At 40.6% G+C, this 22,925-nt stretch overlaps 4 protein-coding genes and 1 long non-coding RNA gene across 7 annotated transcripts in view; 2 read left to right on the forward strand and 3 right to left on the reverse strand.

Annotated features, from left to right (window-relative positions):
- The window catches only part of myo15aa (myosin XVAa), a 56,323-nt gene extending 54,752 nt beyond the window's left edge, over positions 1 to 1,571 (reverse strand). Inside the window, exon 1 of the mRNA XM_025906845.1 lies at positions 1,468 to 1,571. The gene's annotated coding sequence lies outside the window, so the exon portion shown is untranslated. The remainder of the gene's footprint in view (positions 1 to 1,467) is intronic.
- A 1,367-nt stretch (positions 1,572 to 2,938) lies between these two features.
- drg2 (developmentally regulated GTP binding protein 2) lies at positions 2,939 to 10,601 on the reverse strand. Of its 3 annotated transcripts, none has more exons than XM_025906846.1 (14): positions 10,583 to 10,601; positions 9,163 to 9,258; positions 8,759 to 8,919; positions 7,216 to 7,305; positions 7,068 to 7,128; positions 6,682 to 6,772; positions 6,497 to 6,569; positions 5,553 to 5,643; positions 5,343 to 5,440; positions 5,075 to 5,151; positions 4,073 to 4,161; positions 3,899 to 3,957; positions 3,740 to 3,793; positions 2,939 to 3,453 (listed from the first exon to the last, which is right to left on the reverse strand). In XM_025906846.1, exons 2-14 carry the CDS (start codon positions 9,224 to 9,226, stop codon positions 3,367 to 3,369), a joined length of 1,095 nt encoding a protein of 364 aa, XP_025762631.1. In that variant the 5' UTR covers positions 9,227 to 9,258; positions 10,583 to 10,601; the 3' UTR covers positions 2,939 to 3,366. The 3 variants fall into 3 exon arrangements, with proteins under 3 accessions (XP_025762631.1, XP_003454968.1, XP_005459475.1); XM_003454920.4 differs by lacking the exon at positions 10,583 to 10,601 and adding an exon at positions 9,476 to 9,613; XM_005459418.3 differs by lacking the exon at positions 10,583 to 10,601 and adding an exon at positions 9,592 to 9,730 and having other exon boundaries at positions 3,100 to 3,453.
- Positions 9,696 to 11,173, forward strand: gfer (growth factor, augmenter of liver regeneration (ERV1 homolog, S. cerevisiae)). The gene is made up of 3 exons (XM_003454921.5): positions 9,696 to 10,001; positions 10,241 to 10,452; positions 10,647 to 11,173. The coding sequence occupies exons 1-3, from the start codon at positions 9,780 to 9,782 to the stop codon at positions 10,807 to 10,809; spliced, it is 597 nt and encodes a 198-aa protein (XP_003454969.2). The 5' UTR covers positions 9,696 to 9,779; the 3' UTR covers positions 10,810 to 11,173.
- A 2,527-nt stretch (positions 11,174 to 13,700) lies between these two features.
- Positions 13,701 to 22,671, forward strand: syngr3a (synaptogyrin 3a). The gene is made up of 4 exons (XM_003454923.5): positions 13,701 to 13,926; positions 15,828 to 16,062; positions 17,470 to 17,615; positions 18,353 to 22,671. The coding sequence occupies exons 1-4, from the start codon at positions 13,825 to 13,827 to the stop codon at positions 18,566 to 18,568; spliced, it is 699 nt and encodes a 232-aa protein (XP_003454971.1). The 5' UTR covers positions 13,701 to 13,824; the 3' UTR covers positions 18,569 to 22,671.
- LOC112846774 (uncharacterized) lies at positions 13,925 to 18,442 on the reverse strand. Its single transcript, XR_003219922.1, has 3 exons — positions 18,317 to 18,442; positions 14,240 to 14,327; positions 13,925 to 14,036 (listed from the first exon to the last, which is right to left on the reverse strand). It is a non-coding gene; the product is annotated as an uncharacterized LOC112846774 (long non-coding RNA).
- Positions 22,672 to 22,925: the final 254 nt, after the last annotated feature.

Consider the following 22,925-nt stretch of genomic DNA (forward strand, 5'->3'; position numbering starts at 1 on the left):
TCGCTCACAGTGGTCCAAGGGATCGCTCAGGGAGTTTGTGTGTTCGCTCAGACACGTGAAAAATTAGAGGGAACATTGCCCAAGAGTCTCTCAAAGAAAGGGAAAAGAAATTAGATATTCTTCAAAGACCAAGTCAGTCACCCGATCTCAACCCAACAGAGCGTGCTTTTCAATTACCAAATACAAAACTGAATGCAGAACAACCCACAAACAGGCAGCAACTGAAGGTGGCTACTTCAATTTATTTCCAGCTTCTGAAAATGGAGGAATATTTAAAAATAGTTTAAATTCCTAAATAGGCAATCCAACACTTTTGCTTAATCCTTTGAATTAAAGTTGAAAGTCGGCATATCTTAAATGTTGGACTTCAAATCCACTATGATGGTGTTGAGAGGCAAAATTACAATAAAAGGTCACTGTCCAAAAACCTCACTGTACCCTTCTTTAAATAAATTTTGTGAAAAACTGTTAACTGTGTAAATAAACATAGTCTACCTCATTTAAGGAGTTACAAATATATTACAGATTATTATAGTCAACTAAAACTAAGCCAAAAACTGAAAGTGTGAATGACTATTATAATAAAATTAATTAAAAATAAATAAATAAATAGATGCAGACTCTATAACGTAATTAAATGTTATTATCTTTAAAAAAAAAAAATACAATTCCAGAGAGTAGGTTTAGTCTAATAATATTATTATGACTGTACAGTTAAATAATGTGGGATTATTTTTCCAGATTAATGGTTAATGGTATTTTTAGTATATTTTTAGTATAAGAATAGTGAAAGTCCCTCCTTTTTTTTCCTTCCCTCGCTTGTGGTGCCCCCTGGTGGGCTGACTTTGCATACCATGGTTAAAAACTGTTTCTGAAACTAATATAAATCACAATAAAGCTAAACGTTTCCAAAGAGTAAATACTAAACTGAAACAAACAACCCCAGTCTAAACTAAAAACAGAACAAAAAATAAATATAAGAAAAGAAAAAAATTACAGACTATGATAACTGCAGTAGAGAGACAGGAAAGACTTTTAGTTTGAAAAACAGCCACACTGTCTCAGCAGGTCATGACCCTGGCCCTCATGTTATCATTGTCTTATCTCAAAGGTAAGATGCACCTTTGGTTTCAGTTAACCACAAGGTGCAGCAGTTGTGGAGCAATAGATGCGTTGGTGACTCATAGGTAACCCAGTCAAGTGTTTCTAACTGTTATTCACCAAGCTGTGAAAAAAAGTTATTTATATCCAGGAATTACAAGCTACTTCTTCCTGCTGTCGTTAACTCTCACACACTAAATGTGCTCTCTCAGCTCATTGCTTTAAACAGCTAATGAACAAGGACACAAGTCTAGCTCATGGACACCTGCACCCCACACACTCACTCACGCTTAGCCATGCCATATGGAGCCAAACAGCATCAAGTGTCATACCTGCACCACTCAGCACACACCCAGCCAACAGTACCTTTGTCTCTGCTTCTGCACCTCGATATCATCCCACCATCTCTCCTCTCCTGCTCAGGTAATTTCAAAGCAGAATGTCTCCATCCATGACGACACACTCCGATGAGACATCTTTAAGGCATCTTTAAGTACAACCCTGTCAACTCACAGCCCCTCTCTCTCTTTCTAGTATAAAGCGTCCACTCAGTCCTCGTCTCCTAGACTGAAGAGATGCTTGTGAATTTTTAATGGCCCTATTATGCTTGTGTGTGTGCGAGTGAATGGGGTCCATTGGCTGGGAGTCCACACTTTCTGAAAGACAAATGGTCAGCTCGCTTTGGAGCGTTGGATACAGCTATACAAACAATTCGGCTGCAAAGATGGAGGCAGTATGGGAGGGGGAGCTCAGAGGGGACATCCCCATCAGCTACTGTGCACCTGAAGGACTCATGTGACAAAAACATTTAAAGTCACAGCTGGCCTTTTGTGATAGTCTTTATTACTGTCAGTTAGACCTTTGTAGGATTCCCATTTATTTGGGGCTGTTTCTACCACTACACCTTTCTTCCACTTAAAAGGGAGTTGCCTGCGGCTTCAGTGCAAATCCAATTTGACACATATGAAGGGAAAAGACTTGCCTTTTCTCACCTTTGACCTTAAGTTTATGATGATGTAGGCATGCAGTTTGGCTCATACATTTTTGGACAATGATAATTTTTGGTATTTTGGCCGACTTATCAACTTTTCAAACAAGAGCTTTGAAGAAAAGTGGAGAACTATTCCTGAAGACTGAAAAGGTGGTCACATCAAATACTGACTTTCAAGCTTGTTAGAATTGTTGAAACACTGTTTTTGCCTTATATACTCCATTTACACTTATGTTTGTGCATTTCAATAAATTACTGCAGCCATTTTCCCCATAAAATATTAAAATATTTAAAAAATAAAGTGTGGTTTGAGGTTTTTGGATAGTACTATTGCTTACTTTAATGGTTACTACATACCTTGAATTGCCTAATAATGCACTTACACTGAAAACTATTAATTAAATCTTTAAAAATAAATGGTACGAAGCCCAAAATACAATCATAATTGCAACCGAAATATGAGTAACAGCAGAAGGTAGACTAAAATAGAACGGCTAGTGCTGCTACAAGTTTGCTTCACGTTCACTCAGCATATAAATTCAAAGGCATCATTGCTCTGACAATGGAAAAAGTTCACACAGCAAAACAAATAAATGAATTAAAAATAATTGCATGTTCACATAATGAATTTTTGAGCCTCATTCTGTTGGATGGTCTCTTAATGCTAAAAGGGAGTTCTTCCTTCCTACCATAGCCGAACGTCACTCATCAGGATTTTCTGATTGTTGCCGTTCTTTACAAATCACCTTGAGACGACTTTTGTGGTGAACCTGTGCTATACAAATACAATTTAACTGGATTATTATTGCTATAAATGACCAAATTCAAAGTCAGACAATAAAATGCCAAAAAGTAATCTTTACTTTGACAAAAGAAGTGTAACAAAACAAATAATAATAATAATAATAATAATAAAGGACACAGAAACATAAAAACTTACATGGTTTGCATGCGCCTCAATCTAAGATTGAGATAAGGCTACAAATAAAACACATAAAAAGACTGGAAATGTTGTATGGACTTTATTCCATCCATATTCTCTCTGAATCAATGCATCTTGTGTCTCTTTATCTTAATCAAAAGGTAAAATACACCATTTTCTGTCCTTGTCCAATTCTTGTAAGGTCTTTGATTCACTGCCTCTCTTAATTTTCATATACAAAATAAGGATGGTGGGTATTATTTTGTTTTCATTCTCTACTATACAGTTTATTTTCTCCTCCTCTCCTGGCGAGTTCCTCCTCTGTCCAAACAGAAGCTTTTCGTCTTTCTTTTTACTTCTTAACAATTTGGATGACGTCCTCGTGCTCCATGATGTGCGTTAGACCCACTCTCTGAGGGCTGTACTTGGTACTGGTTCCCTAAAAGACCAACAGACACAACATTTTAGTTCCCCTTCAATCAGAGGCTTCATGTTCAAGTGTAAACTGTAAATTTATTTGCCTCTTTGTTTCAAAATGAGAATTTTGCTTTACATCTCTAGTAGAAAGAAAGTGACTGTTCTAAATGCCCTGTGACCAGGATGTCAGCAGACTCTATGTTTACTCTAGTCATGAGTACAATTGTACAGAGTTGGCTCAAACGGTTTTATAGGACAAGCAGAAAATGTGTCTCTTAAGATCGTTGACCCTGGAAACTTGAACTTACCCAAACCAGGGCATATTTGAACTGGCTGGCTAAAGTTCTGTGGATTCGATGACACTGCAAGTATTTAAAGACAAAAATTAGACTGTGCACATACACAAAGTTTGCCTCCAACTTATTATGCGTGTAAAAGCATCTGATTTGAAAATGTGCTTTCCTTACCACATGTTCTACACTTGCTCCTCTTCTCATGATGATGGCATCATTAAAGTCAGGGCGCTCTAACAGAGAAAGTGAAATGGGTAAATTAATTTAGATCTAGTGTATATTCATCCATGTAAGACAAAAGTGTTACAAATGACTAAGAGAAAAATACATGTGTGCACATGTGGATACCTCCTCTTTTCTTTGTATAAATGCAGATCAGAGCCAGATATTCCCACAACGTTTCCAGAAGGTAATCCAGATTCAGCTTCATCCCACAACTGAAACATACAGACTTTTAGCTCCTTCATACAAACAGAAAAGGTGTGAAGTAACTGCTCTCATTTGAGAAAAAGACGTCTCCGTGAATCCCTCCAACCTTCTAATTAAGCTGAAAATGGGACCAAAGAGGGAAAATACAAGAATTCCTTCTGTGCTCCTGCAACTACACAAGCATGAGTGCATCACAATTAAATAAGTTACATGTTACAAGTTACAAGCCTCCATCCAGTTTTACTTAAGCCAGCAGGTTCAATGTGTCTGTTTCTTGTATTTTAAAAGTGACTAAAGAGACTGGAGTAGGACTGAGCCATATCATATCATTCTTAACAATACCTGTATACATTTTTATATAATATAAAAATGTCATATCGCAATATCATTGCTATAGCAACGTCATGTGTAGATTCCCAGGCATGTCACCCATGATTACAATTACTTAGTAATAAGGCACTTAAAGGGAGCTACTTCAGAGACCTTCAACTTATCAAAATACTTTTTAAATGTAAACAAAGGAGACGGTGAGTGCCACTGGAGCACACACAAGCTTAGCTTCATGTGGATAGAAGTTACTAACACAACTTAAGCTGCTTTAGAGTTCACATTTGCATCATGCTCGGTGACTGGATATAATGCTGCTGCTGGCACTCAAATTAGATGGTGTGTCATCAGTGACAGCTCACCGGAAAAGCAGGATGGAAAATATCCTTCATTTAATGACACGAACAAACACTGCTTCCTGCAAACATCAATAAAACGTTCCGTATTTTCCCCTTCATTGTCGGAAATTGCCAGGGTTATTGTAAAGTTTCTTAAAATATCATGATTTGATTTGGACTCTACTCTGGAGCCAGTTAGCTTACTGACATTTATTATGGTGTTAAGTTCTTGTGAACCTGTGCAAAGATATCTGACCTGATGACAACACTGTGAGGTCTGTGTGCTAGGCGGTCCACTTCCTCGATGGAGATTTGATCCACCTTATTGTACACCTGTGAACACAAACACACAAAAAGTCAAAGTTCAAGAGATTTGCCTAATATCTCAAAATTATTTCCCTTTGATAGAAAACGTCCAGGTTTTGTTATGAGTCAAAAACCAGAAAATCATCTCAAATCCAACAACAATCTCCCTAAAATGACAAGGAAGCCTCTAAATAAGTCCAAGGCTTTAACTGACTCACATATAGACAAGGCATGTAAACTCTGTTCCCAACAATGACGTCAATGAACTCGTCTGGTGTGCAATCCTCCCTGAAGAGAACCTCTGCATTAAAGATTTCTGAGGAGCAGAATTAAAGAAATAACCAGACACATCTGTAGCCTGCTCACAAATTATGTCACAGAAATGCTAACTGGGCTAAATGTACATCAAAGAGATGCATGAAGGATACTGTATTCATGAAGTATGAGCTGAACGAGCTTCTCTGAGCACTGGGTGAGAGGAACTGTGGAGTTGAAGGAGAGGCCTCCACCTTTCTTGGGCTACAGGGGAAGAAAAGAAGCACATTTGCACTGAAATCAATGTTTGTTTTGTAGTTTCAAAAATACCAGTGATACATAAAGTGGTCATTTATGGTACATCCTGATATCTGTAGCTAAAAGCAAAAAGCAGAATTGCACATAAAGAATCACTTAGAGGAAAAGATCAAATCACTGCTTTGTGCATATAGGGTATTATTAGTATAGTCATTCAGACTTTTGCAGAGGAGAGACAGTTGCTATACTGGACAAAGGATGCTGTATATGGAGCTGCAAGGCAGGAGGCAAAGAGGAAAACCTGAGGAGGAGGACATGTAGAGAGTTGGTATGACAGAGGAGGATGCTAGAGACAGGGTTAGATGGAGGCAGATGATCTGCTGTGAACTCTAAAAGGACCAGCTCTACATAATAAAAAGATTATTATAGTTAAAGTATAGTTAGAGTTATTCAGTCTTAATAATGTGTCAGTTCAATTACGTAACTCAAAGACAACTCTGCCGTCCAGGATGTTTGATATTTTCACCTTCTCAGACAGTCAGCTCAATTTATTTAATGTGCACCATGAAACATTAACTCCGGTAACTCAAACTGGCAGGAATTTAGAACAGATGTGTTGATAAAAATATAAATATGCAAATGTTTAGTGTATTGAAAATGTATTGCAAGAGTCAGGGAAAGAGCAGACTGCTGTGTTGATATCTTGCTAAACCCCTTCAGTAGTTATTGGCACCATCAAATCAACATTTACACATAGAGAACAAATAGCCAAGTGGCTGTTAGTGGATGCTGTTTACAATCTCCTTATTTCAGTTATTCCAACTGGGAGACAAAAAAAGGACAAATATACACACTGTACCTTGAAATAAATATTTGGTTTTGTTCTGTTGAGTCTGATGCCCACTGACTCCAACTCCTTTTCTAGAAGTACCCTAAAAAAAACCAACAAAAAACCAAACAAACAAAGGATATGTTTGGATAAGAATTATAAATAAACACTTGTGTGTCCCTGAAACTCCATCTAAGCTGTCCAAACTCACAAACCTCTGAACATCTCCTTTGGTGGCATCCAACATCATGATGACAACATCTGCTGTCCTGGCAACAGCGATGACCTGCCGACCTCTACCCTTGCCTATAAGAAGTATAAAAGTTAAAGATCAGCTTAACACAACAACTACAATTTAAGGTCTTTTATTCATGTTTTTTTCACAGTTTTTAGAAGCACTTACTTCCACAGGTATGATTTGGTTTTCCCATTCCCCACAATATTATACACAGCAACAAAATACATGTAAAATCACATTTATCTGTTTATAAATAATTCTAACCACAACTATAAAAACCACACCCTTATACCTAAATATTAAAGTCTCTGTTCACTTTAAATTTAAAGTGACAAAATATAAAAATATAAATCCTAAGTGTACCTTGAGCAGCACCCTCAATGATTCCTGGCAGATCTAGCAGCTGGATGTTGGCCCCTTTATACTGAGGGAAAACCAAGTAAAAGAGTTTCAAGATATAGCGCTTAACACACTGTATGTGTCCAAATATTTTTAATGTAGATGTGTGTACCTCTATGACACCAGGTATGCAGGTGAGGGTCGTAAACTCATAGGAAGCAGCTTCACTTTCCGTTGATGTCATCAAGCTAAGAAAGGTGGACTGCAGAACACAGCAGAGAATGAAAGAGTCAACGTTAGTCAAAGTCGGTGTTTTAATATGTTACGCAGCCTTTTGAAATGTTTGCAGTGTTACAAAGGCAAAGTGAGTTATTCTCTCTCACATGAAACACCAACTGTGTACTCCAGAGATCTTCTGTTAGTCATCTACATCACCATGTAACACACTTGCATAATGTCCACATAGCAGCTAGTATGACACACCTCCAACGAACGACCAGCTGCCCCAGATTGTCAATTTTGTTTACTTGCTTCAGCCACCAAAGTGAGCCAAGCCTTACATGTGAATTATACTTCTGCATCAGATCTATGCCATAAACAAAACCCCATTCTAACCCTATGCTTCAACCTTCTACATAACCTGACGTTCACCTGCGGGGACAGCAAGTGACCCTGACACCCTCCAAATCATCTAAGGCAACACTGAGGCCTTCCCAAGCCAGCTGAAAGATGGGCCTCACACCTCCTCCCACGCCTGAAAAACGTCACCTAAGTAGGGTCCAGGAGGCAACCCAGTCAGATGCCTGAACCATCTGTCCAGAGCTTGTGGCCACAGTGGAGGATCAGAACATGAGCTGGTAAATCAACAGCTTTACTTTCACGATCAGCTCTCTCTTCACCACAACCGACTAACAGTCTGTTATAGTACTGATGCAGCATCAATTAAACTGTCAATCTCTCGCCCCACTATTCCCTTACTTAATAGCAAGACCCTGAAATATAATTTCCACTTGTCCCAGCTTTGGAGTGAGCACTCCACATTTTTCTGGCCGAGAACCATGGCCTTGGACTTGGAAATGCTAATTCTTTATCCATTGCCTTGTACTTGCCTTGGCTGCAAAGCTCCCTGAACAAGCTCGAGGTTGCCACTCAATGAGGCCAAAGAATATCATCATCCAGCAGAGACGAGATTCTGAGACCACCAAAGCAGAGACCCTGGGCCAACTGGCTATGCCTATGAATTCTGTCCATATAAATTAAAATCAGACTCACCTTAACACTAATTTAAAACAACAAATAAGAGTTATGGCATGCAGCTAAATTTTATTTTGGCCTCACCTTTGTCATAAGGGCTAAGCAATCAGAACAAACTGGACTGAAGGGTTTTTTTAAAGAGACAGGACTTAAAGCTAAGCCCTTCAGAGGGTGACAAGAGGTGTTGCTACAAAGTACAAGCAAACATTAAACCTCAAAATTACCCTTTTTAAAGCCTTTAAAAGTTATTCCAGAAAAAAATTCAAAATAAATTAGGATCCAGCAAATGATCAGAATAAGGCATGCTTCAAGGAAACCTGAACATACTAAAATTTACCCTGCTTTCTCGTGCTAGGATTATGGAGAAATGAAGACATTATTACAAGAAGACAAGCACAAACTCCTTTATCTTCTACTTCCAGACAAGGGGAAACAACCCACCGTCCACCATGTTGACATACCTTACCCACAGAGGGGAAACCGATGAGAGCGACACGAGCATCTCCTGATTTCATGACATCGAACCCCTCCCCTTTGGCCCCTGCTGACTTGGAGGGCTCCAGAAGTTGAGCTCTGTATTTGGCTAGCTTGGCCTTGAGCAAACCCAGATGGTACTCAGTGGCTGGAAGTAAGAGTGAATGGAAAAGGGGAATAATGGAGCAATTAATGTTGCAATTAAAATAACAACAATAAAGTTGTTTTTAAATTGTACTTAACATATGCATAAACAAAAGGTGGAAATAAGACTAAATATTGATTCGTCTGGAGGTGTAATGCAACACTCATAGCTGACAAACACACACAGCTGGGTACAAGTTGGTCCATTGTGGCGCTAACAGTTAGCTCTGCGGATTCTCCCTCTCACCTTTGTTTTTCTGTGTTCGAGAAATTTCTTTCTCTATTTCCGCGATTTTCTCCAGGATTCCCATGGCTGAGGTTCAGACAGGTGTCAACACTTACACTGTTAAAAAAAAGCAGCAAATGAAAAAAAAAAAACGTGTCACTCCAGAGTTGTTAGCTTTGTTAGCCGCCCGGCTAACCGGGCAACTAGTAACACTTTAACAGTTGAGAAACAACAACAAAAACAGCGAGTGAGGATATGTCAAAGCAAGCGAGCACCCGAATGCAACACGGGTAATGTCAACAGCTTAAATTTTTGAAATACTGTAGAAAATTACACTTTAGCAGAGGATACACTCGACAGCATGCACAGTTAACCGACATCACCAACCGGAACACGGTCCGTTCCAGTGAAATGTCCGGGAGGAAACAAGAAAACTCGGGAAACTTTTACCGCATGTGTCAATGTCGTTACATCAGCCGGGGAAGTGCGCTGCTTGTGTCCATGACACCGTCGGCACGGTAGAGGAAATATTAAAGAGCATTTACCCGTCCACTAAGAGGCATTGGCATTTTAAACAGCTATACGTCCATGCCTGTCAAGTGTTCAGTTAGCGGTATTAGCTTATACGTAAAGCAAACATGGCTGCGCCCACAGGACCGAGAGGATCACAGGTGCCCTCTGCGTTTGAAGGATTCCCCTTTCCAATAGCTGGCAGACCACCGGAGGACAGCTCCAGTAAGGAGCAGGAGCAGACCGGGGATGTGAAAAAGAAGCCATGCAGGGCTTGTACGGACTTTAAATCGTGGATGAAGATGCAGAAGAAGCAGGCGACAACTGCTGGTGGTGGTGCTGCTGCACAGGTGACACGATGGAGTCAGGCTGGAAACTTGACAAATTACTTTGACGGTGTAAAGTTTATGATGTCGTAACATTGTGATTCACTGTTTTAAGATTTGGTGTGATGGCAGCCAGCAAACTGGAGAGATATCAATGATGTAGTTGTGATAACCAAACAACCATAAATCATTCATTCACACGGGGCAGCAGGCCACTAGTCTCTCTTGAATTAATCAGATGACTGTCTGTTTTGATCCTGCAGGAGACAAAAGCTGCAGATTCAGAGCCACAAGATCCCCAGTGTCCGCTGGACAGGGAAGAGCTGGGCCGCAGCACGTGGTCCTTTCTGCACACTATGGCCGCGTATTACCCGGATCATCCATCTACCACTCAGCAGCAAGAGATGGGGCAGTTCATCAACATTTTCTCCAAGTTCTTCCCGTGTGATGAATGTGCACAAGACCTCAGGGACAGGTCAGAACCACACGAGTGCCGCCAGATTTAATGTACAGGGCTGAAAGTCACACATCGGCACTTGCGCACATCTTCACACATAAAGGATCTTAGAAATGATTCGGCATGTTTTACTCTTTTATTTACCAACCTCACACTTTCAGATGCTTTAGGATGAAATGCCGCGATCACCAAACCACATTTCCTCTCCACAGATTGAAAACCAATCAGCCGGACACTAGCAGCTGCCACGCTCTTTCTCAGTGGTTCTGTCGTCTTCACAACGACATCAACGTCAGGTTGGGGAAGCCTGAGTTTGACTGTTCCCGTGTGGATGAGAGGTGGAGAGATGGATGGAAAGATGGCTCCTGTGATTGAGTGATTGTGCTGAGAGAGATTTGAAGACTTGAGTAAACCCCGTCGTCAGTATAAAATACCACTAAACTGAGCTCATGTTTGAGTGTTGGGTTTTTCTGGTTTTGTTTTAATATAGTATAATTAATCTATTAATAAAATTAAAGATTACATAATAGTTTTCCTTAGTGTTTCTTGAGTTCAGATCTTTTCAGTTCAGTTTTATTTGTAAAGCACTAAAACATAAAAACTGTTTTCTGCAATATTATAGAGAGAAACTCAAAACACTAAAGTCAAGATTCTGGGTTATATTATAATCCTTTCCTTGTTGGAAGTGCTTAACCAGGTATGACTCTCACTTGACCATTGGAGCAAAGACACCTGTGCATTGGTCAGTTATCACCGACCTTCAGTGCTGTGGAAACATCTCCAGTCATCATTTCTTTATATTTTGCTTCCCAAGAGCCAGATTTTCTTGTAATTTTTCAAAGTGGTCCTGAGCAATAGTTCTCCAGGCTTTCTGAAAGTCTTTCAAAGTTTATCTTTGGACATCCAAAGAAGAGCTGTGAATGTCCTTCAAGAAACCTGGAGAACTATTAATGAAGACTACTCAAAGCAGGGGTTGGGAACTCCAGGCCTCAAGGGTCGGTGTCCTGCAGGTTTTAGATATCAGCCTGGGTTAACACACCTGAATCAAATGATTAGTTCATTACCAGGCCTCTGGAGAACTTTAAGACATGTTGAGGAAGTCATTTAGCCATTTAAATTGTCTGTGTTGGATCAAGGATACATCTAAAACCTGCAGGACACCGGACCTTGAGGCCTGGAGTTACTCAAAGAAAAGACAAGATAGCTGCCTAAGAGAGTTCAGACTGTGTTGAAGAATAAAGGCAGTCATAGCAAATATTAACTTTCATTTTGTCTTATATACTAAATTTTCATGTATGTTTGCATGTTTCAGTATATCACTGCACCTATTTCCCATTTTCCCAGCAAAATATAGAGAAATGAAGAGTGGCTCAAGACTTTTGTTAAAGTACTGTAAATTTTGGACCAGTAAAATTACTAAATTTCTATCATTTCATTTTTTACTATACACTATGCAGTGTTTTGTCTGCTGGTCTGACAAAGTAAGCACTCAACAGAAATCACTAGACTGTGTAAACATGTGACAGAAATGTGTCTGTTTTCCAGAGGGATTAAAACATGTCTAATAAAAAATGATTGCATTTGTGAAAATTTAAACACACTGACTAAAAAGACTCTACATTAAAGCTCTTATTTTGAAGAGTTCTTATATCTGTTTTAGTGATCATTTAATTTTTTTTTCTCTATTTGTGCCATATTCTCCTGTCGTATCAATCTTTAACCTTGTCTAGAATTATTTCCTTTATAACCCCAGTATCATCACACATTCAATTTATTTCCTCTAACATAGACTGTTAAACTACAGAAGACATTAGTGACTTCTAGTGGTGACAGCCATGAATGCACTTCATTGTATAAATCAACACATCTACTGCTTCAGTGGCCTTTCTCAGAACACTTTACATAAAACAGTTCACTGAATATTAAAAATGGCACATTTGTTTTTCTCCAGGTGTAACAATATAATATTTTTTAGTATTCACAATGCATTGGTTGTACAGCCAAGTTGCATTTATTTAATTTATGTAGTATTTATTGAGTCACAAACCATGTGTCCTCAGGCAGTGTACATACATTTACCAGGAATGACATGTAAACCTGTGCTGGGATTTTTAGTAAGGCTGATAATGTTGATTTTTATGGTTCAGTCGTCATCGAGGATTCATGAATGAGCAAATATCCCATGATGAGACACTTGTGACTATACTTTCTGTGGTATTTGGCATTCCTGCACCATCATAAGACTTTTCTTTATTCCATATTTCAGAATCGCAGAGCGTTTGTGACTGGGGCACACACAGTCTCACCCACTGTATTGTTTAGAGCCTGCTTAGCTGGAGGCTAACTTATATGAAACTCCTGGAATAGTTGTAAACCTGTAGATTTAGATGGTGCTCAGGACAACAAAGACATATGCTCTAGTTTAGGAGATTTAAGGAATGTTTACTAGTAATTCAAAACAGTAATTTTGTAGAATAAAATCCAGTTCATCCACGTAAAATATCTGAGGCTGATTCATACTGAAAGTGCCAAAAGCTCCTCGATATTCACTGATTGCATTACCAACAACCAAGCTAACCTTAACCTTTGTAGCAGACGATAAGTAGTGATGTGTGCTTAACATTACAAAACATGCCTTATTTAAACCTCCTAAACAGAAAGCGTGAAACACTAAAATGGAAATCCCACAATGCATCTGTTAATTTGAAATTTACAAGAAAGGCTCTATACTTAATTTAATGTCGGACAAACCTCCACAAGCTCCCAGAATGCATTGCTGTTTGTAGAAGTTTACTGTATTTTTTAAAATACAGCATAAATAATAATAAAATCATGTAATTCTTACAGTAATTTGTAACAGTGCTCTTTAATAACCTTATCCCAGATTTAGTTTCTTTTCTTTTAAACTTTTATTTGTTTACATAAAGTTTGCCCAAAGATTTTGGAAAACTATGGCAACATAAGCTGTCCCACACGCGTATTATGTACTCTGTTTTGCAATTATTAATCCCACTAACCTACTGCAAAAGCCCTTTGAGGTCAAACATAAATGTGTATTTGATTAACCTGTTCTATTTTGAACCAACAACATTGGTCCAAGTGGCCTCCATCGTTTTATCCCCGCTCTCACGTGCTATCCTCCTATAATTTTATTCCATTATCCTGTTTTATTCCTGTGTAACAACATTAAAGTGAGCTCTGGCATAAATGGCCTATCCCGCTCGTCCGTAGCGTGGGCACGTTCTGGCTCCTGCACGTTCTCCACCGAGCGCCCGCGCGCCGTTTGGGAGCGCGCAGGACCCGTCCCTACAGCAGCGAGCAGCAGCGCATCCATCCTGCCGTGGAGCCGGGAGCGTGGAGCCGCGAGGAGCGCACACAGAGCGACAGAAGATGGACGGAGTGGGATCGTTCGGAGCGGGCCGGGCCGGGTCCACTATCGACCCGATTACCTTCGCCAAGCAGCCGCAGACCATCCTCAGAGTGCTGTCCTGGGTGAGAGCGGGTTTTCACGGTGCTGCCGTGTGTGTGTGCGGGGGTGGGGGGGTCCTCTCTGTTGTCGTTGCTGCGCGAAACCAGTGACGTGTTTTCCCTGTAAATACAGGCTCGAGAAATCCACCAAAAGCTGATAAGGACGCGGTGTAAATGGAGACATGAAATCAATGTTAATGCTGGGGGTGATTTACAGAAATGTGCTGTACAGGGTGTAACCAGGGCCTGGTGCTTATCTGACACCGTGACCAGTGATTTCACTACAGATGTGTGTTTGTGTGTGTGTGTTTGTGAGGTGTAAACGACCTCTCCTCACCTATTCTCTTTCCCTTTTTGTTTGTTTGTGTTTTTCTACATGCCACCTGCCAGTGTTTAACAAACACTGAGCAGCAGACCGGATTGTGCTGAAAATAAGAGAGGCATATTCACTCGTCAGCATTCACGTTTCTGGTCAATTGTGCTGCTTATTTACGGCCCCATTCACCTACCACTTCTTATTTATCATTTCACCTGTCGTTTACACTGTTAAGTCACAATTTTCAGCTCATGATTTTGCTGATTTACCCCTACACTGCCGTCGCCGTTCGTCATCCCACCTGTGATTGGTCCGCGATCGTCGTTACGCACGGAGGGCCACGAGCAGCTTCGTGCCCTGATGTTTCGTGTAGGCTAAACGCATCACCTCTGGGTGACACAGAGAAGGTCTTCCTCGGTGGTGCCAGGACCTCCAAAGGAAGCCATTGAATCGTATGCAATTAATGTCATCATCATCATCACGTGATTTTAAAGAATTTGACTGGATGCAGAGGTTGCCACGTAGCGTTAAGATACGCGCTGTGATGTACTTATGCAGAAAAAGCTGCCTCACTTTATAGCTGTGGCCACTCAAGATGGAGCCTTTTAAACTCTGCTTGATATACGTTAAGGTAGCCCTGTGCTTCCAGCCCCATGTGACTCAGGTACTTTCCACCACTGCAGTGGCAGTTTACAGAAGACAGTACACCAGGAATCTATTTCAGGAGGAGGGGGAAATGAATTCTTGTCTGTAGTGGGAATCCACAGTAAACAGGCAATTAGGTTAATGCCTTTTCCTCTCATATTTTTGGACAGAAAAAAAAGCTGTTCCTCAGTTAGAAATCCCACAGCAGACCGCAGGGATTTTTTTTAATTAAGGAAGAAGCGAATCAAAGTTTAGAGCAGGCAGGTAAAAGGAGAAGCCAACCCTTAAAAAGACATATTGTTTTTAAGCAGCTTTTATTTTTCATCACGACGATTCACTAAAAGCACCCGAGTGTGCGTCTGCTCAGATTAAATCCACACATGTGATTAGTTTAAAATGTGGACCTGACATTATTCCTTTGTGTGTCCCCTCCACCTCTGTCATATGACCCACAAGCCCCCCCAGTACGAGTGCATTTTTTCTTTGTGAGTGTGTCTGTCACATGGCCCTATTCTGCCATCGAGTGTTAGTCAGCTGATCAACAGAGGGAAGAAGAAAGGCTGAAAATGAACTTGAGAAATTAAAGTTGGAGGGTGGGAAAAAGAGAAAAAGTTTATGATAGTAGGTTTACGTGCAGTTACACACACACTGCCTCGGGACTGTGCAATTCTTTAGGGGAAGCGAAGCATCTTCCTCTTCAGTTGGTCAGAGAGAAAGAGGGGAAATTAGGTTAATGCCTTTTGGTTTGAGTATGCTCAGAGAGATGCTTTTGAGTAGTGTAGCCACAATCCCGCTTCCAGTGAGTCTGCAAGCAGTGTTTGTTTGCTGGAAAGACAGAAAACTGAAACAGTATCGCTTTAAATGGTAATCTGTTTTTGTTGTTTTCTTTAATCTAGCTCTTCCTTCCTGTCGCTCACTTTGTTCTGACTCTCACTCCACCCTCTGCTTTCCCTTCCAACAACAGATATTTTCCTTGGTGGTCTTCGCCTCCATCGTGAACGAGGGTTATGTCAACATGGGCAGCGAGCGCCTCCACTGCATCTTCAATAAGAACACAGACGCGTGCAACTACGGCGTGTTCGTGGGCCTGGTTGGCCTGCTGGCATGCTCCTTCTTCTTCCTGCTTGACTACAAGTTCTCCTCCATCAGCTCTGTTAAAGACAGGAAGAAGGCTGTAATGCTTGAGATCGGCTTCTCAGGTGAGGACGCGGACATGTGAGGGGAAGTCTTGTTCACAGACACAAGCAAACAGGGAAGGCACAGAGCATTTCTTGCAGGCTTTCCGGGTGTCTGAGTTATGGCAGCTACAGGAAGTGATTCGTTTTTAAAACGTCTTGCTGTGAGAAGAAATGAAGGAATAAAACAAAATACATCATCACTAGTGTATAATGCAGAACCGCGTAATGGGACTGTGCACTGGATGTTTTTGGAAAATGTATTTTTGATCTAAATGGCCACCTGGGCACTTCATTAGGTCCACCTTTCCATCATATCTGCCAATCGCATGGCAGCATCTTAGAGCATTTATGCATGTAGACATGGTCAAGATGACCTGCTGAAATTCAAGCCTAGCACCAAAATGGGGAAGTGACTTTAAAAGTGGCATGGGCATTGGTGTCAGCTATCTACTGGGAATTTCCCGCACAACCATCTCTCGGGTGTATAGAGAATGGTAAAAAAAAAAAAAGAGTAAATATCGAGTAAACAGCAGTTCTCTGGGGAGAAAAATGCATTGTTGATGTCGGAGGTCAGAGGAGAATGACAAGACTGTTTTAAGGTATGAGCATCGTAAGAGTTGGGCTACAGCAGCAGAAGACCACACTAGCTGTCAGCTAAGAACAGGAAACGGAGGCAACAGTTTTCACGGGGTCACCAAAATTTGACAAGGAGATTGGAAAAACATTGCCTAGTCTCATGACTCCAACATGAAAGCATGGCACTGTCCTGCATTGTGTCAGCTGTGGTGTAATGGTGTGGGGGATATTTTCTTGGTACTCTTTGGGCCCCTTAGTACTAACTGAGCATTGTTTAAATGCTACAGCCTACTTGAATATTGGTGTTGATCATGTCCATCCCTTTATGACCACAGCACATTGTTGAATCTGTGCCAATTAGAGTTAGGGCAGTTCTGAAGGCAAAATGGGGTCCAACATAGTACCAGCAAAGTGTACCTAAATGAGTTGGTTGATGAGTGTATAAAACCAATTATATACATTATAATAAGTAACTAGCATTGATTTCCTGGCTCAAATCAGAGCTGCACTTTGACAAATCACAGGCTGACCACTGAATGCCTAAATGGTGTGAATCTGAAGTGAGTGAACGAAGCCTGGAATCATGATTCAAAAGGCTTCGTTCCCCAAAAATACCAAAAATGCTACAGATAACACCTTGCTTCTTTATTTCAAATAACATTCAAAGGAATGAAACCTGTGACCTGAATTTAAGTTTTAAATAGTATTAGGGAGTATTTTATGTTTCTAAAAGAGAACAAAGAAGTGCTTCCAGTCCAAATATTTGAGAAATCAACGCCTACAGGTGTTCTTTCATCTATGTGGAACGCCAACCTTGAATAAACTATTAATTGCTCTGCTGGTTTCTGACAGGTTTCTGGACCTTTCTATACTTTGTAAGTTTCTGCTTCCTCGCCAATCAGTGGTCTCGGACTAGAGCTGAAGAGCTGCCACTCAACCAAGGAGCAGATGCTGCTCGGGCAGCAATCGCATTCTCTTTCTTCTCCATAATCACCTGGGTAAGCCCCTCCAACCACCAAATAGCAAAACCACCTTTAACCCCGAGAGCTGAGGCTGGACAACATCTTTCTGTCTGAGTTGATTCCATGTCTAAAGTTAATTATGAAACTCCAGCAGCAACTGGCCTTATGAGGCATTGATGGACGTATTTATTGAGACTTTGGATGTCTGCAAGACTTTCAAAAAGTTTCATTTTTTTATTGTAATAGCTGTACTGATTTTCCTAAATACTGCCTCTGACATTAGCTTTATAAAATATAAATAAAAACTAATTAGAAATTACAAAACTGTAATAACTGTCTGGCTCACAGTATACCAAAACCTGCTAAAGCACTTCTGTGATTAGCGCTTACTGCAGTGTGGCTACTTTAAATCTAACTGTAGAAATGTTATTTGTTTTAAGGCTTTTCTGTTGGACTCTCTCTTGGCTTCTCCTTGAAGTTTTATTGGTTGACATGATGGGCTGTTTTGTCAGCTGTAAACTCAGTTCACTATTTCCCCTCCTTCTTTCTGACATTTTGTTGGCACAGACAAGCTAGCTAGCTTGTATGACTAGCTAGCTAGCTTACCTATAAATTAGCTGGCTTTATTTCTACTAAATTCTATAAAATAAATGACAAAATCATGCTTTTTAAAACCTTTGTTGCTAAAGTGTAGTTATAATGTACTTTTATGATACTTTTATGATTCGTAGACTCACTTTTCCCTCTATGTCGCCCTTTTCCCGGTCCTCCAGGCTGGTCTAACAGTGCGTGCGGTCCAGAAGTATCTGCTTGGCACAGACATGACACTGTTCACCACCGAGCACATGGACGGAGGCGCACCCACCCAGCCATACCCCTCCAACTCTCCGGGAGGAGGCGGCACCACCACCGAGACCACGGAGACCTACCAGAGCCCACCATTCACCGAAAACAACGCAGCACCCACATACCAGGTTCCCATTTACTAGAAAGGATAGACCTGGTGATGGTGGTGGAAGAAGAAGAAGACGACAGGGGAGAGGGATGCAGATAAGAGGAAACTGCTTTCTGTGATGTTACACATGCAGTTGTTTATGTTGATCCGGGCTGAGTTTTCAGTAAGCGTTGAATTAGCGGCCTCTGATTCCTCATTTCTTCCTCTTGGTACCTTTTCCTTCCCGAACATTCCAGTTTTATCGTCACTTTTGTACACCTCTCTGTGGAGCAAGGCCACAGCACAGGTACGAGAGCTGATAAATCAAAAAGAAAAACAAGTGGAGGAAATGTAGAGCAGGAGGCCACTTTTGCCGACTTCAAACGCAATTTTGACAAAAATAAGTAAGAAAAAAAAGTGATCAACAAGTCAGTGACTCCACCACAACAAAGCAGTATTAGATCCCTAAAAATAGTGCAGGAGGCACTCGCATCCAGAGAGCACCCTTGTCTTATTCTTTTCATTTATTCCAAATCCCCTTTCATGCCAAACACTGCAGGGAATCGTTTTTCTTTTTCTTTTTTTTTTGGTTGTTGTTTTTCTTTTTTAGCTAGAGTCTGGTCTTTCCTCGTATGTTCCCTGCTGCAGTTAGAAACCATCATCTGCATTAAATCTGCATGTTTCCAAACTTAGAGATCAACTAAGTGCCATACTGTACTGTGTGTTTCAGACAGTGACTTAATTTAGTAGTTTTCCACATGCTGTAAAGAAAAGAAAAAGAAAAAGAAAACAAAAAGAAAAACAAAACAAAAAAAACAACGGCAATGTTTTTGTGACCAAGTGCAATATTTCACATTCTTATGTAAGTAGGTAGATGCAGTAGGTAAACTAGTTTAGGTCAATTTCAGGCGCTGTCTCAAATCACATGCAATTCTTTGAATTGTGCTGATAGGTCTCGAGGATCTGACCACCCTGGTGACGTTTTGCAGGAAATGGAAGTTATATCAGATGATCAAAGCGCTCCAGAGAGAGAGAGAAAGAGGGAATCTCTCTTCCATGGAAGCTGAGCTATTATAAATATAATTAGAGACGTTCAAAACCTGCTATATCATCCTTTCAGGCATGTTTTAGTCTCCCTTAATGAAGTCTATCGCACATTTTAAAGCAAACGAGACTCACGGTGCAAAATATAAATGGTACAGTGTCACCCTGAGTGAGCCGGTGTGATTTTGGGGTGAGTCTGATTACACTTAAAATTCAGTGTGGAAACCTTTATCCTTATTGAATCACCATTCAATCTGGTATATTTCTGTGCCTGGCATGAATGGATTATTAAATGGACCTAATGGGCTCCTGCACTGGAAGTGATTATTAATCCTGGAAAGTCAGTCACATGACTATTAAAAACACACACACACACAAACTGATCAGGAGTTCGGGGGGAGGGTGGGGGCTTTTACAGGCTGTGCCCAGGGGGCCTTTGTCTCACAATCAATCCACGGTGCCAGGGAATGTATTCAGTGTGTTATTTGAGACAGCGCCCTGTGCTGACTGCTGTGTGTACAAAAATCAGGAGAGTGGGAGATATTCTGGGTAAATTATGTAGGTCTGTTTATGTTTACGTTTTAGAAGCTGCCAAACTGCCCTGTGTTCTTATTGCCGTCTTCTGATTACCACGTTACTACTACGTTACTACTATGTTGTTAATAGGATCTTCTGGGGGGGGGTCTCAGGCAAAAGAAAGAATATAGTTGGGGGGTGTTACCGATTGCTCACTGGCTAATTCATTGATCCTGCAATCCTGCCATATTAAGGAGAGAGGGGCGGGTTGGGGTGTAATAATTAGTTGCCATGACGACAGGGTTGTGTGGATGTCAGTCACCAGGGGCCCTGATGTAGATAGTACCCATGCCAACCATGTCGGTGTGTAGCGGTGTCTGTGCTGTGCTTCGCGTGCACGCTCCCATCAGTGAATCTGTGGTATCGTGTGGTGTGTGTGCGACCGTGCGAGTGTGTCCACGTGCACCATCATCGTGCACGATGGACGTGTAAGTGTGCACGCTTGTGTCCAAAGCCGTGAGTGTGTGCAGTCAGTTGGGTCCTGTGCTGCATCGACGTTTTTTTTTTCTTTAACATGCATTTGTCAGAGAGGGGGACATCACGAGCGTGCTACGATATTTAATCATTTCGCCTCGGTAAAAACACTATTTAAGCTCAGTGTCACTGTTAAGGTATACATAATGCAAAGCAAATTAACTGGGCCAAATCTAAAAAACTTCTAGTTAAAGCGACACACATGACCAGTCGAAAGCCTTGCTTGCTGTTCTAAGTGTAAATGGTTTTCTCTGCTGCAACAGGACAACTGAAGCAATCGTCATAATAAGGAAAGAAAATAGTTTGTTATGTATCGAATGCTGTGTCACTCTGACTCTGATAGGATGTTTTAGAAAGACTGGCAGCATCGGCGAAGCTGACAGGATCATTTTATATGTTTGTAATTGCAAATGTATCCATACCTTAAATTAACTTTCTGATTCCTCAGTTGTAGTTTTGCACAAGTGTGTACACACATCTAAAAAAAACTTAAAGTATTATTAAAAATCCAGATCTGGCCCTTGATTTCAGGGACTGGAGCTACAGGAAGCCAACAGACTGAAAATGTTAACTACTGTAGATATGTAGTTATAGAAAAAAACTCTTATTCTGCAATAAAAGTATTTCTGTGTCCTCAGTTCCAGCACTCAAATGAATAACACTGATCTACCTGTGATCTTTAAAAAAAACTGTTTTACTCACCTCACAGTCTGTCAGCGTGTGTTAAGTTAAGCATGTATTTAAAACTGAGGGATAATCCAACAGTCCTGTCTTTCAGAGTTTTATTTTGGGACAGGGTGCAACGCCACTGGCTGCTGGACTACAGCTAGAATAGGGGACAGGAGGAGTACCGTTAAATCTATTTGCAAGAGTTAAAGGACTACACTTTGTGTTTTGTCTGTGTTTTAGCCCACCGGCTGCAAATTGTGCACAGATTCCCTACTTTTCACACGGGCTGGTCTTAGTTTATTTGAAAATGCTTTGAATATGGTCTCACAGAGTCCAGCTTGGTTTATGTGTTACTTGTTTTTTCAGATTTAACTGTGAAGGACGCCGGCTTACCATAAACCACAACCTGCTAATAAATAAAAACTTTGAAAGAATATTTAATCATAAATATAGTTTTTTTTATACTATTTTTGACACCATTTTTCTAGAGGAGACATTTGACATAGTTGAAAGCAGCTTTGTTGCTGGTGGAGTCTCCCATTGCCATTCTGAGAAATCAGGTTTAAGCAGCTATGGATAAAGTTTAAGTTCAGTTTATGGCATGAGTTTTGAAAATAGTCTGTCGTTATGTGTCAGAAAGCACCGATGTAGTCCTTTAAGTCTTCAGTGTTGGTAGTGAACATAACTGTGGTTGGGTGAGAGGTGCTGCTGGGGTGTTACTGGGTAGATTGGGTTGCTGTCAGGTCAGGTTGTATTGATGTTCTCAGTGCTTCAGTCTCTTCTTCAGTCACTGTGGTAGATAATAATACTAATACTAATACAAGCATTCTCTGTGTTTTGTGCTCTGGCCCACGTACACCACCGTGGTATTGGTTTGATTGTAAAATTCAGTATGTTATTGAAGTAAATGGAACTATTGTGTGATGCTGTCCAGGGTCTGATGTGTCCACTACTACAGAAAATTTAAAAAAAAACAACAAATAAATAAATTTATGTCAATAATGATTATTTATAACTAGAAAGCACTCTCTGTTGGAAATACTTTGTCCGATCACTCTTAAAGGGGCTAAAATCAGTCGTTCATGCCATTAATTTGTTAGACCGAGGTCGTAAAAAAGGCATGTCATATAGTACAGTACGTTGCATGGATGTTACAGTATCTTCCTCCATAGATGAAAATTGACGCTACATCAACCAAGAATTCAAGTGAACATTGATTTTATGGCGTGTTACCCCTTAAACGTTTCTTCTGAGTTGCTTCTTCCTTTCCTGAAGGTGTTTGACCTCTTCAGTGTAAAAACACGTGTACAGAGATGTGTATCACTGTCTATTACCTGAATGTCTCTGGACTGCAGTCTGACCGTCACTCCAATAAAAAAGAAACCATGTTCTGGACTGGCTGTTTGTGTCCCTGGGTTTCGTGGGTGAGGACCTGTGACTTTATTTTATTTTACATATACACACCATTTCCCTGGGCTTTCCAAAGCTTTAGAGAGTGGAAGCTGTGCCAACCCCAAGAAAGCTCTAATTGTGCACCAGATAACTTTAGAGGGAAATCATTCACAGGTGGATACAACCTGTTTTATTATTGCTTTTCTGATAAAGATAGCCATTTTCAGTATAGTTAGACTTGCACTGCACTTGCTTTT

Source organism: Oreochromis niloticus, linkage group LG4, assembly GCF_001858045.2.
Source record: "Oreochromis niloticus isolate F11D_XX linkage group LG4, O_niloticus_UMD_NMBU, whole genome shotgun sequence".
Classification (NCBI taxonomy): Eukaryota; Metazoa; Chordata; class Actinopteri; order Cichliformes; family Cichlidae; genus Oreochromis; species Oreochromis niloticus.

What these genes read in the sequence shown, in the direction of transcription:
- drg2 (XM_025906846.1), bottom strand. Translation starts at nt 9,226, where the DNA reads ATGGGAATCCTGGAGAAAATCGCGGAAATAGAGAAAGAAATTTCTCGA. An exon ending in GCATACCTGGTGTCATAGAG is followed by an intron (nt 7,129 to 7,215) that starts GTACACACATCT and finishes GTTTTCCCTCAG; the next exon opens with TATAAAGGGGCCAACATCCA. An exon ending in GAGCAAGTGTAGAACATGTG is followed by an intron (nt 3,794 to 3,898) that starts GTAAGGAAAGCA and finishes AAATACTTGCAG; the next exon opens with TGTCATCGAATCCACAGAAC.
- gfer (XM_003454921.5), top strand. Translation starts at nt 9,780, where the DNA reads ATGGCTGCGCCCACAGGACCGAGAGGATCACAGGTGCCCTCTGCGTTT. An exon ending in GTGGTGGTGCTGCTGCACAG is followed by an intron (nt 10,002 to 10,240) that starts GTGACACGATGG and finishes TTGATCCTGCAG; the next exon opens with GAGACAAAAGCTGCAGATTC. An exon ending in GCACAAGACCTCAGGGACAG is followed by an intron (nt 10,453 to 10,646) that starts GTCAGAACCACA and finishes TCCTCTCCACAG; the next exon opens with ATTGAAAACCAATCAGCCGG.
- syngr3a (XM_003454923.5), top strand. Translation starts at nt 13,825, where the DNA reads ATGGACGGAGTGGGATCGTTCGGAGCGGGCCGGGCCGGGTCCACTATC. An exon ending in GCTTGAGATCGGCTTCTCAG is followed by an intron (nt 16,063 to 17,469) that starts GTGAGGACGCGG and finishes GGTTTCTGACAG; the next exon opens with GTTTCTGGACCTTTCTATAC. An exon ending in TCTTCTCCATAATCACCTGG is followed by an intron (nt 17,616 to 18,352) that starts GTAAGCCCCTCC and finishes CCGGTCCTCCAG; the next exon opens with GCTGGTCTAACAGTGCGTGC.